This window comes from Bufo bufo, chromosome 9 (genome assembly GCF_905171765.1).
Source record: "Bufo bufo chromosome 9, aBufBuf1.1, whole genome shotgun sequence".
In the NCBI taxonomy this organism is placed as follows: domain Eukaryota; kingdom Metazoa; phylum Chordata; class Amphibia; order Anura; family Bufonidae; genus Bufo; species Bufo bufo.
This window is the reverse complement of record NC_053397.1, coordinates 173,981,132-173,995,097: the sequence shown is the minus strand read 5'-3', so window position 1 is coordinate 173,995,097 and position 13,966 is coordinate 173,981,132. Positions and strand designations below refer to the sequence as shown.

At 41.5% G+C, this 13,966-nt stretch overlaps 1 protein-coding gene across 3 annotated transcripts in view; it reads right to left on the bottom strand.

Moving 5' to 3' along the window:
• LOC120978608 (inter-alpha-trypsin inhibitor heavy chain H3-like) overlaps positions 1-13,966 on the bottom strand; it is a 117,045-nt gene that overhangs the window by 35,654 nt on the left and 67,425 nt on the right. For 2 of the 3 annotated variants that reach the window (XM_040406856.1, XM_040406857.1), the window contains 5 exons: positions 13,736-13,921; positions 8,898-9,037; positions 5,619-5,779; positions 3,492-3,527; positions 230-265 (listed from right to left, as the gene is read on the bottom strand). In XM_040406856.1, coding sequence (XP_040262790.1) covers positions 230-265; positions 3,492-3,527; positions 5,619-5,779; positions 8,898-9,037; positions 13,736-13,921 — 559 coding nt within the window. The remainder of the gene's footprint in view (positions 1-229; positions 266-3,491; positions 3,528-5,618; positions 5,780-8,897; positions 9,038-13,735; positions 13,922-13,966) is intronic. The other variant, XM_040406858.1, reaches the window with a different exon arrangement.

Here is a 13,966-nt window from a genome sequence, read left to right as displayed (position 1 = left end):
GAGGTCTGATAAAAAAAAGTTTAGTCTTGAATAACCCCTTTAATTAGTGGCATATTGTGTAAGGTTATTGATTCATTTGGTGGTTTGAATCTATAAAATCTCTCAATGATGACAGTGCATCTAATTGAAATTGTTGCTGTGTGTAAACAGAACACAGAGTGAAAATTAGGTCACACACATACAATACTAGTTGATTGCATTAACATTTTGTAGATAAAGGCTATCTTACTCTGAATTTGTAAAACCGACGAAGAGGATGTTTGTCCTGTTAAAAAGAAAAACATTAGAAATATTAAAGGGTGTATGTAAAGAAATGTTGGTATACATGAACATAAACTTAAAAACTGTTGAGTAGTTTCCATTCATTTATAGTATAAATCCCCTGGAACAAGCTGAACTTTTAGGTCTCTCAACAACAAGAAGTTTGGCTCACTGACTCCACAGCCCTGCTTTTAGACAGGGTTAGTATATCTGCCCCAGTATTTTTAATACAATGGTTGAATATAAGACAAAGATAGCAAAAGATGGAATAATTGTATTGTTTCTAATATACAGGGTGGGCCATTTATATGGATACACGTTAATAAAATGGGAATGGTTGGTGATATTAACTTCCTGTTTGTGGCACATTAGTATATGTGACGGGGGAAACTTTTCAAGATGGGTGGTGACCATGGCGGCCATTTTGAAGTCGGCCATTTTGAATCCAACTTTTGTTTTTTCAATAGGAAGAGGGTCATTTGACACATCAAACTTATTGGGAATTTCACAAGAAAAACAGTGGTGTGCTTGGTTTCAACGTAACTTTATTCTTTCATGAGTTATTTACAAGTTTCTGACCACTTATAAAATGTGTTCAATGTGCTGCCCATTGTGTTGGATTGTCAATGCAACCCTTTTCTCCCACTCTTCACACACTGATAGCAACACCGCAGGAGAAATGCTAGCACAGGCTTCCAGTATCCGTAGTTTCAGGTGCTGCACATCTCGTATCATCTGAAGGCAATCATCTATGCTGTGAAGATACGAGATGTGCAGCACCTGAAACTACGGATACTGGAAGCCTGTGCTAGCATTTCTCCTGCGGTGTTGCTATCAGTGTGTGAAGAGTGGGAGAAGAGGGTTGCATTGACAATCCAACACAATGGGCAGCACATTGAACACATTTTATAAGTGGTCAGAATCTTGTAAATAACTCATGAAAGAATAAAGTTACGTTAAAACCATTGTTTTTCTTGTGAAATTCCCAATAAGTTTGATGTGTCACATGACCCTCTTCCTATTGAAAAAACAAAAGTTGGATTCAAAATGGCCGACTTCAAAATGGCCGCCATGGTCACCAGCCATCTTGAAAAGTTTCCCCCCTCACATATACTAATGTGCCACAAACAGGAAGTTAATATCACCAACCATTCCCATTTTATTAAGGTGCAGCTATCTAAGTGCATGAAATAAATAAATAATTAAATCTAAAAGCTTTAATTACCGTGATTGGCATTATTGCCGGTTGCGGTAATTAGCTGCAGGTCTCTGCTGTTTGAAAAAGCAGAGACTTACTGGCCATGACCCCAGCTGCACAAGCGAGCGCGCGCCATGTTTGCCTATTGCTCCAGTACCTCTAAATAAGCAGATAAGTGAATGAAAAAGTTTTACCTTTGTGGGTTAACCCTATTAAGACACTAACCAATACCCAATATATTTATCAGTAGTTTTAAAGTAATTTAAAAAGCAGCATTTTTAATATTACTTTTAGGGTTTTGTTGCAAATAATGGCTGCGAATAATAACTAATGAAAAAGTAATAAATCCTTGCTGTTTACTAAAGGCCATATAGTTTGCCGAAAACTCTACGGCCCTCAACAAACAACCATGAAGTTAGCACTTCTTTCATTAGTAATCTGTGTGGCCCTGCAGGGGCTGGGATAGTGATATAAGAAGGTCATCTTCTCCCTGGCTGTGATGCCCACTGAGGAAACCAAATGTCTCTTCCTTCTTTAACCGATACTCTAAATTAGCATACAGGCACCAAAAACTGCGGGGGAGGGGAGCAAAGTGGCGGAACAGATGGGTATTTTTGAAAAAAAAAGTGATTGCATATGTGGAGGCCGCACTATCTGGTAAGCATACCAGTTTGTAATACATAAACCCATTAAAGGTCTTTTTTAAAGGGGTTGTCCCACTAAAAATATTCTACAGTTTTCAAACCAGCACCTGGATCTGAATGCTTTTGTAATTGCAATTTTTGTATAGCTACTGAGTTTCATCAATAAAATGCATCTATAAAGTGCCACTAAATTTCTTATTTCTGTGAATAAGACATAGCAGAGCTGGAGAGGGTTCAGAGGAGGGCAACTAAAGTAATAACTGGAATGGGGCAACTACAGTACCCTGAAAGATTATCAACATTAGGGTTATTCACTTTAGAAAAAAGATGACTGAGGGGAGATCTAATTACTATGTATAAATATATCAGGGGTCAGTACAGAGATCTCTCCCATCATCTATTTATCCCCAGGACTGTGACTATGACGAGGGGACATCCTCTGCGTCTGGAGGAAAGAAGGTTTGTACACAAACATAGAAGAGGATTCTTTACGGTAAGAGCAGTGAGACTATGGAACTCTCTGCCTGAGGAGGTGGTGATGGTGAGTTCACTAAAAGAGTTCAAGAGGGGCCTGGATGTATTTCTGGAGTGTAATAATATTATAGGCTATAGCTACTAGTGAGAGGTCGTTGATCCAGGGAGTTTTTCTGATTGCCTGATTGGAGCCGGGAAGGAATTTTTTCCCCATTAAGTGGGGAAAATTGGCTTCTACCGCACAGGTTTTTTTTTTGCCTTCCTCTGGATCAACTTGAAGAATAACAGGCTGAACTGGATGGACAAATGTATTTTTTCGGCCTTATAAACTATGTTACTTTGACCTGCTCACTGAGAAGGCCGCACATGCTCAGTTTCATTTTTCAACTGCCTCCAGAGCTGTGATAGGGGGAGCATGGACACGCCTCCTGAGCTGCAGCAGAAAAGACACTCCCCTTGAGCAGTTGCCTTGATATAAATCTAGCAGAGCAATGAATGCAGAGATCTCTGGATCCATGTGAGGTACAGGGCTGGTTCTAGCTTTGTTAGAAAGAGATTGTCATGGACTATATGATATCCGATTTTCATTTTTTACATTATTCATGGGGTAACCCCATTAACAGTGTTGGTGGGAGTTGTACGGGCTATGCAGCCGGAATCCAACAGTGGGGACCAGGTAAGTATGAAGAGGTCTGATAAAAAAAAGTTTAGTCTTGAATAACCCCTTTAATTAGTGGCACATTGTGTAAGGTTATTGATTCATTTGGTGGTTTGAATCTATAAAATCTCTCAATGACGACAGTGCATCTAATTGAAATTGTTGCTGTGTGTAAACAGAACACAGTGAAAATTAGGTCACACACATACAATACTAGTTGATTGCATTAACATTTTGTAGATAAAGGCTATCTTACTCTGAATTTGTAAAACCGACGAAGAGGATGTTTGTCCTGTTAAAAAGAAAAACATTAGAAATATTAAAGGGTGTATGTAAAGAAATGTTGGTATACATGAACATAAACTTAAAAACTGTTGAGTAGTTTCCATTCATTTATAGTATAAATCCCCTGGAACAAGCTGAACTTTTAGGTCTCTCAACAACAAGAAGTTTGGCTCACTGACTCCACAGCCCTGCTTTTAGACAGGGTTAGTATATCTGCCCCAGTATTTTTAATACAATGGTTGAATATAAGACAAAGATTGCAAAAGATGGAATAATTGTATTGTTTCTAATATACAGGGTGGGCCATTTATATGGATACACCTTAATAAAATGGGAATGGTTGGTGATATTAACTTCCTGTTTGTGGCATATTAGTATATGTGACGGGGGAAACTTTTCAAGATGGGTGGTGACCATGGCGGCCATTTTGAAGTCAGCCATTTTGAATCCAACTTTTGTTTTTTCAATAGGAAGAGGGTCATTTGACACATCAAACTTATTGGGAATTTCACAAGAAAAACAATGGTGTGCTTGGTTTTAACGTAACTTTATTCTTTCATGAGTTATTTACAAGTTTCTGACCACTTATAAAATGTGTTCAATGTGCTGCCCATTGTGTTGGATTGTCAATGCAACCCTTTTCTCCCACTCTTCACACACTGATAGCAACACCGCAGGAGAAATGCTAGCACAGGCTTCCAGTATCCGTAGTTTCAGGTGCTGCACATCTCGTATCATCTGAAGGCAATCATCTATGCTGTGAAGATACGAGATGTGCAGCACCTGAAACTACGGATACTGGAAGCCTGTGCTAGCATTTCTCCTGCGGTGTTGCTATCAGTGTGTGAAGAGTGGGAGAAGAGGGTTGCATTGACAATCCAACACAATGGGCAGCACATTGAACACATTTTATAAGTGGTCAGAATCTTGTAAATAACTCATGAAAGAATAAAGTTACGTTAAAACCATTGTTTTTCTTGTGAAATTCCCAATAAGTGTGATGTGTCACATGACCCTCTTCCTATTGAAAAAACAAAAGTTGGATTCAAAATGGCCGACTTCAAAATGGCCGCCATGGTCACCACCCATCTTGAAAAGTTTCCCCCCTCACATATACTAATGTGCCACAAACAGGAAGTTAATATCACCAACCATTCCCATTTTATTAAGGTGTATCCATATAAGTGGCCACCCTGTATAATGAAATTTATATCTTTAAAAAAAAAAAATACAAAAAAACCTAAACCAAACGTTTTCTGAGGCTGAAAATTAAGTTTGCAAAACGTTTAGGAGAAAATTTGGAACATTCTTCCCTGTAAATGTGTTTCGGTTCATCAATATTTCTGGGAGGCCTTGTTATGCACAGCCATCTTCAGCACATGCTACAGCATCTCCATATGGTTAAGGTCAGGGGCCTGACATGGCCATTCCAAAACACAAATTATTGTTTAGTTGATTTAGTTGTGTGATTTGGGTGATGATATCCATTTGTAGATCGTTTGTCTAACCATGGGTTAATGTACAGACGTAGCAGAGTTGACACTCAAACTCAACTCAAATTTCTTAACTAATCGTGATATCCCAAAACAAAAGCCATTGTAAAGCAATTGAAGGTATCGGCTTAACACAACTAGTTTAGTTAACATGTCTAGTTAAGCATGTGTGCTCACTCTACTACATCTGTACACCCAAGTCTTTAGCAATGCTTTTGTAATGTTTCCCAGCTTAATAGTTCTCTGTTTCATGTTTTCTGAGGTCTTTTAAAAGTTGTTTGCATTGAGGCATGGTTTACACTAACCATTCTTCCCTGAAAAGGACAGATTTGTCAGTAATCAAGCTTTGTGTGCCTTAATTTAGGGGCAAAAGATCCACAAAATCCACATTTCCAGTCTCATCTTTTGCTGTATTCCTTAATCTTCAGAAGTAGAGAATGAATCGAGTGGCATAGCACATGCTTGACCAGCACCAGCATTCATATCAGGGCACACACCATATCTAATAGTTATTCCCATCCTGTGCATAAGTGATAACTTGACATAACCACAACATCCCTTTAGGTTACTGACTGTATATTGTTGATTATATGAAATGTTCCTACCGTCCACAAATTTATCAGCAATTAATGTTTCTTCTTCCTTGTCTTTTTCCTCTGGTTTTGTAACCACCATTGATGTTAAAGGAGTGACAAACTTGAACTTCAAGGACAGATCAAGCGCTTGCGCTGTTAGGTTTGCTTTCTCTGATGGGTCTGCATAAAGCCTTAAATAAAGTAAAAAAGTTTCAGAGCTCTACAGTGGACACTAATGCCTGTATTAGACAGGCCAATTGAGCAAGTGATTGTCGGGAGGGAAGGGTTTCCTCCCAGCATTCGCTTGCTAGCTGGCGGAGGAGACCGCTGATATTACATGCAGGGATCTCCTCCGCAGCATGGCAGAACAAAGCATGTGCAACTATATTCATCCAGCTTAATAGGTGGACGGGCACACCACAAAATAGATTAAACACCAGGGGCACCAATATAATAAAAGCAAAGGGAAAATCTCACAACTGGAGAGTTTTTTTTATAACACAGTCAGTTACAAAAGTGATTAAAACATTTAGTGGTGGTAAAACCCTTTTAAAACTAACCTTTCACATTAAACATGTTGCCGTATTTGCAGGCATCATGTTATAGAACAATGTAAGATGAGATGATTGAAATACAGTTTTGTGGGTGATGATTTAGTATAACAAGTTTTCTCTTTGCATTCTGGACTTATAATTCCAGTGGGAGTTAATTATTGACAACCTTCCCTGTGTTTATACAGAGAAATCTGCCAGACAGAGGGTCACTGCACCCACTGGACTCATAACCCCAGAAAGAGCAGAGATTTAAATTAATATATTACAAGTTATACAGTGTTGGTGGAAAAAATGTCAATCAATCCTCGATTTGGGGGGTACTATCTCTCCTTGAGGAGAGAGCGCCTTAATCGCGTAAGGAGACTTATAGGCCATACATGCTCCTCTGGAATTCTGGGAAAGAAAGGGATGCAAATGAGCTCTTAAGCTCTGCCTCTAATACCACCAGATGTAAGGCAGCTATCCTATAAGTCAATGTTTAACCATTTAAATGGGCCTTTAAATAGTATCCCGCAAATCCTGACTTGGCCTCAAACCCAGTTAAGCCAGTACTCTTTGCTCAGCACTGATGAGGGGCAAACACCCTGAAACAGATGGCTGCAGAGGTGCTGGCTTATTTAATATCCAAGTCATTTTTCAAGGCCCACGTAAAGGGTCGAAAGTTGACTTATAGGTGTCAACTGTATCTGCCTAAACTCCTATGCACTGAGCTCCATCTAGTGGTGGCTACAGGCAGACAACGTTATAATAGAAGGAAACCAGGAGATTTATCATGTATTTATGCCAGTTTGTCTTGTGTAAATATATAGAAATATGATGTTTGGGAATGAGCGCTATGTTTATGAAGCACCTTTTCCATTTTTTCTGACATATAAGTAGTATATAGCAGGTGAGGCAGAGGGCGACCTTTTATTACTTTTTGATAATAAAAATTTCTTAGGCATAGTTAAAAACAGATCAGAACCCGATAAGTCATGACTCGGCACTCCCAATAGTCAGAACACAACACACAGGAATAGAGCAGCTGAGTTGTGTTGAGCGAACCTGAACTGCAAAGTTCGGGTCCGTACCAAACTTTGCGAGTTTTGGTACCCGGACCCGAAATTTGCAGCAAAAGTTTGGTGTTCGGGCATTTAATAAAGCTTGTTGAAAAGCTGCAGGGCAGCCAATCAACAAGCCTTTAAGCTGTGGGCAATTAGAAGCCATCACAGCCATGCCTAGTAATGGCATGGCTGTGATTGGCCGGTGCATCATGTGACCCAGCCTCTATACAAGCTGGATTACGTGTAGCACCGTCCATCAGCTCTGAATAGTGCAGGGACAGGAAGCAGGCAGCTAAAGTGAGAGAGAGTGTTAGGAATCTCATCTGGCTATTTATTCTGTGGGTGACCTATAGTGATTTTTTTGTGGGTGCAATACACCAGTTTTGCACCCTTGACACAGAAATATAATAGTTAATCTGTCTTTTAGTTCAGTGGGTGACATATACCCATTTTTGGTATGAGGTACACCTGCTCTGCATCCATGACAGGGAAATTAATATAGTTAATCCGTCTGTTAGTTCTATGGGTGACATACAGACTCGGACTGGCCCACAGGGGTACAGGTGAATCCCCCGGTGGGCCCCTGAGTAAGGTGGGCCCCTAGTCTCCCTCCCCCTGCACAAGTGGCACATAAAACAGTAGACTTACTGCACTACATACATATGTATGTAGGGAAATTGACAGGGAAATTTATATAGTTAATCCGTCTGTTAGTTTGGTGGGTGACATACACCCATTTTTGGTGTGAGGTACACCTGCACTGCATCCGTGACAGGGAAAATAATATAGTTTATCCGTCTGTTAGTTCAATGGGTGACATATACCCATTTTTTGGGTGAGGTACACCTGCACTGCATATGTGACAGGGAAATTAATATAGTTAATCATTCTGTTAGTTCGGTGGGTGACATACACCCATTTTTTGCGTGAGGTACACCTGTACTGCATCCGTGACAGGGAAATTAATATAGTTAATCCATCTGTTAGATCGGTGGGTGACATATACCCATTTTTGATGTGAAATACACCTGTACTGCATAGTGGGTGACCTCAAAGAATGAGTAGAGCATCAAATAAGGGACGTGGCCCTGGTCGTGATGCTGCTGGTGTTGGTGGAGCTCCTGTTGCAGGGAGAGGATGCGGTCGATTTGTGACAGCTACACTCTCAAATGAAACACCTACCTTAGGTGCACTTAGGCGACAAAACGTTCAGCGTTATTTTGTATCCACGGGTCCGCTCATCCCTATAGCTGAGCAATCAACCCACTGCTAATGTCCTCCAACACATGCCGGCTGTGTGGAGAAACAGAGCATTGCGTCCTGTTGCTAAGGATGCTCTTGCGTCAACAGGGGACGTGGCAATGCAGCCCGCCTTTCCCGGTATGGTCACACTGAATATCACCGCTGGGGCCCGGACAGGTAAGTTTGTGACACTGGGAGTGATTGACGCACGCATACTGGAAAAATTGGTGGGGCAGAGACACATACAAAGTTTTGCTATGGTGCCCCCCTCATAGAGAGGTTTTCTCCGATCCCCCTGGAGTTTTTCTATATGTTACTCGTGGCTCTCTTCCTCAAGTGAAGTTTCATAGGACTACTACTGGCCCTACTCTTTGGCGTTTCCAATTTGAGAAGGCTTTTATATATTTAAAAAAATATATAAAAATAAAAATGCTGAAATATGAACTACTTTACTTGAGCCATTCACTTACCGTTTTTCCAACAACTGCTGTATGGTTAGATATGCCCAGAGTCTCTCTGTAAAGTCACCAAAGATGTATTTCTGTTGTTTGCTCACATCATCCTGGCTTTGAACGTGAGCATTTTCAGTGTATTTCTTAGATTCATCAGCCTATTACAAATACAACATTGAATCACATTACCGAAATACTGGGAATAAAGGGGCATGGATACTGATCACATTTGTTGTGAAGATTTACAATTATCATATATGCAATGGATATATAATATTTAGGTTTATGAATTTTTTAAAGGTAAGGGCGATTGGACAGTCCCACCGACTGTGCAAGCGCCCTAACTTTCAAATCCTTGAGAGGCCACTAGAGAAAAAGGGGGAGGCTTTGTTTATTTTCATATCATTCAAAATGTACACCATGTTGTATATCATCCCATCCAAGAAATTACACGCTATCAATACCATCCCACCACCCTGTTGCTCATAATAATATGAGAAAACACAAGAAAAATTGTCAGATAGGGAGCCCCCAGATCTTATATATCTAGTTTTGTTTATTTTTTTTACTGGTTGATTCAGTGAATTTTTTGGTGTATTGTTTTTTTTCTTCAAATTTTACCATTTGAGCCATTTTATATCTCTATTTTGGAACAATTTGTGTGGATGTTTTATATTGGATGAGGTTTTGGATCCTCTGTAGACATTTTATTATGTGATGTTGAATACTTTTGTGTTAATGAATACAAAAGCATTAGGGCTCTTTCACATGAGCAGGTTTTCTGTCCGGAATCGATGTGTGTAGTGAACGCATAGCATCTGGCCTGAATCCTCTGTGTACATCAGCATTGTTTTTCACTTATCTCTGCTTTCAGGAAAAAACGCAGCATGTTCTATATTCCGCATTTTTCACACAGCTCTGACCCCATAGAAGTGAATGGGGCTTGTGTGAAAAACGGAAGGCATCTGAATGTAATGCGTTTTTCACTGATGGTTTCTAGGAGATTTAGATTCTTCCATTTTTCTTCACGCTCTAGAAAAATGCATGCAATCCAGGTACAATTTTGGAAAGAAAACAAACTGAAAAACTGAATGCAATTGCAGAAAAAACTGATTCAACTTGCGTACAAAACCATCAGTTTTTTTCTGAACAGATCCTGACACGATTTGTATCGTTCATGTGAAATAACCATTATAGGAGTGATACCTTTATTGGCTAACCAGAAAAAGTCATATTGCAAGCTTTCAGAGCACCGTGCTCCTTCTTCAGACTGTGTCTATGTAAGTAGTTGGTGGGAGGAGCTATAATCTAGCTGGGTGGTGTTAGGGGCAGTGATAGGGGAGTGTCTATGTAAGTAGGTATATAAAAGAGTTCAGACGGCTCACTCCTTGTAATCAGGGTCAGGTGCTCTGGTCTGATTTGAATCACCCTATTCAAAAGCAGGTATGTAGTAAGAAAAATATGACCGGCACTCAGTGGGGTACATACCAGGGTCGCAGGGGTCGCAGTTGCGACCGGGCCCGGCACTCCAGGGGGCCCGGACGCCTGTGGACGCCCCCCCCCCCCCCAGGCCGCTGGCAGGGCCCCCGCTGTACTCACATGTAATGGAGCGCTCTGATGGGGCCCGGCATGAAGTACAGTGGCAATTTCGGGCCCCATCAGAGCGCTCCATGCCTCCATTACATGTATAATATGGTGGTGGGGGGGGCGGAGGGTCAAGGAAGAGGGGGGGGGGGAAGCGCACTCACTCACACACACCCGGCCAGGCAGTTCCGTTTCCATAGTGAAGCAGGGAAACCTCTCTGCTCCCTGCTTCACTGATCTTCAGAGCTCAGGAGCTCCCCCTGCTGGCCCCAGATCGCGCTGCTGGCTGTGGGAGGAGACCTGAAAGCCCGGCAATCTGTCTCCTCTCATCAGGGAAGAAGGTAAGTATGTGTATTTTTTTTTCTAACGCTGCAGACTGGGGGCAGGGGGGCGGGGGGGGGGGGGGTTTGATGGGCACAACTAGAGTGATGGGGCACAAAAGTTGGCATCTCTACTGAGGGGCACCTAATCTGCCATAACTAATTTGAGGGGGCACCTAATGTGGCATAACTACTGTGAGGGGGGCACATATAAAGGCATAACTATGAGGGGGCACATATAAAGGCATAACTATGAGGGGGCACATATGAAGGCATAACTACTGTGACGGGGCATGTAATCTGGCATAACCAATGTGAGGGGCACATAATCTGGCATAACCACTCTGAGGGGACACATATCTGGGCATATTTACTTTGAGGGGGCACATAACCGGGCATAAATACTGTGAAGGAGCACATAATCTGGCATTACTACTGTGAGGGGACATAATCTGGCATAACCACTCTGAGGGGGCACATATCTGGGCATATCTACTTTGAGGGGGCACATATCTGGGCATATCTACTTTGAGGGGGCACATAACTGGGCATAAATACTGTGAAGAGGCACATAATCTGCCATAACTACTGTGAGGGGCACATAATCTGGCATTACTACTGTGAGGGGCACATAATCTGGGGTTACTAGGGGAGGGGCACATAGTCTGACATTACTTCTGTGAGGGGGCACATAATCTAGCATTACTACTGTGAGGGGACAAATAATCTGGCATTACTACTGTGAGGGGACACATAATCTGGCATAACCACTTTGAGGGGGCACATATCTGGGCATAACTACTGTAAGGGGACACATATTTGGCATAAGTACTATGAGGGGGCACATATCTGGGCATAATTACTGTAACAGGAACAAAGGTGGGCATAACTACTGTGAGGGGCTACAAGGTGGGCATTAGGGGAAATGTCCTAGATTACCCTGCTATACATTGGCATGGCTCAGTCTTACAGGCCAGCACAGTGCCCCTTGCTGGTGATTTCATAGGGGCAGTCACCATCCCTTCCTTATGTGATTATTCTTTTTTTCTCACCACAGGGACCTTGTTCTGGATCCAGCGGACATCACGCTGATACCAGCGACACCCTGGATGAGGTAGGACCAGATTTTATTAGGACTGGGTGAGTGTAGCCATGCATTGGACTTAGGGCTCTTTAACAGGAGCGGATCCCGTGCGGGTAATCCACTTCGTGAAAGACAGCCAAGCCCCGTTCCGCACAGCAGAGACACGGAACATTAAAATGATTGGTAATGCTCTGTGCCTCTCTGTGATCTTTTTACTACAAAATCACAGAGACATAAAGTTGTCACCGTGATTTTGTAGTAAAAAGATCACAGTCAATCATGTTACTGCGTCTCTGCTGTCCAGAATGGGGCTTGGCACTCATTCACGCAGCGGATTACCCGCACGGAAAGAGCCCTTAGTAAGAAAATCTGCCGGTTCTTTGTAAAAATGTTTGCACTGTGGCCCATTACACTATAGTTACAACACTAGTAGGGGAGGTAGTGGGGGGGGGGGACGACGACTTGGAAGCAGGTTGGGGGGAAGGGGCGACGGGGAGGGGGCCCCATAGATCAGTTTCGCACAGAGGCCCCATGGATTGTGTGTACGCCACTGCCGGCACTCTAACAATGGGAGTAATGTGGGACAACTAAAATAAGGTATACACTATTTAATAACATTTATAACATATAATAGTAAAATTGCAATCCATAGATAAAAAATGCATAAAAAACAATTGTTAAGAATCTACTGGATTCACAACCTTATCCAGTAGATTCTTAACAATTGTTTTTTATGCATTTTTATCTATGGATTGCAATTTTACTATTATATGTTATAAATGTTATTAAATAGTGTATACCTTATTTTAGTTGTCCCACATTACTCCCATTGTTAGAGTGCCGGTCGTATTTTTCTTACTGTCTATGTAACTAGCTGGTGGGAGGAGCTATAAACTAGCTGGGTGTTGTTAGGGGCGGTGCTGGAGCTGTGGCAGAGAAAGGAGAAGTGCATTGTGGGTTTGGTTGGATACAGCAACAGGAAGTACTATATAGAGAATTCATACAGGAGAGTCCAAATTAAAAAAAAAAGGCAAGGGGAATATGTACATAAGGAAAGCAACTACATGAGCATTTGTGTTAAACACCACAGTAATTCCGCAAAACCCTTTAAGATAACTTTGTGTACTCATCTATGTCAGTAAATAGAGAGAAGAAAAATGGGGTAAAAAACCTTATGGGCACAGTCCCAGCTCTCAACTACATAATTCTGTATAAGATGAAAATGTTAGCTCTAAAAGGGAAAACTATTTTTCAATTATTGCAATAGATACATTTGAGAAGATCGCATTGCTGGAGTCTGTGATATTAAATTTTTTATCTTGTATTTTGGGTTTTCTGAATAAAGCAGCTCTAAAATCTCTTTGGCACTGGTCAGAAATTTCTGTTACTGAAAATCTGGCAACATTTCAACTGCTATTGATTTTAATGGACCTTTGCTTGAGTCAAATATTTAGTAAAAGAACATCTCAAAGCAGTGATTAGGAACATTGGCCATCATACCATTCAACCAAAGGTCTCATTACATAGAGAAAGTTAAAGATGTTTTCCAAGCTTTTCATATTGATGACCTATATCAGATCGGTGGGGTTCTGACACCTGGCATCCCGCTTATCAGCTGTATGAAGAGAAGGTACACGCCGTGCGCACGTTCTGTCCCCCGTCTTTCTTCCTGCTCGCCGCTGCTATATCGACAGTGAGCATTAATAGAGGCAGGAGCACGCGCCTTCTCTTCCTACAGCTGACCGGCAGGGGTGCCGGGTGTCGGACCCCCGACAATCTTATATTAATGACCTATTCTGAGGATAGGTCATCAATATGAAAAGCCTGAAAAACATTGTATGTGCTTACAGCACACACTTTGCACTTACCCCCTTTGCCTTTACATCCACAGTAAATGAATTCAAGTCATTATCTGTTACACGTCCGGCGACTACAATTTCACTCCCTTCAAAGTAATGTTTGAAGTTGTTCTGAGTGAGGTCAGCGATAGCGTTCTCAGGATATTGCATTTCTATGTCAATCAATGTTGGATTTGCAATTTCATTATAAAAGTCCTAAAGTGCAAAACAGAAAAAAAAAAGTAAAGAAACGAGTATGTA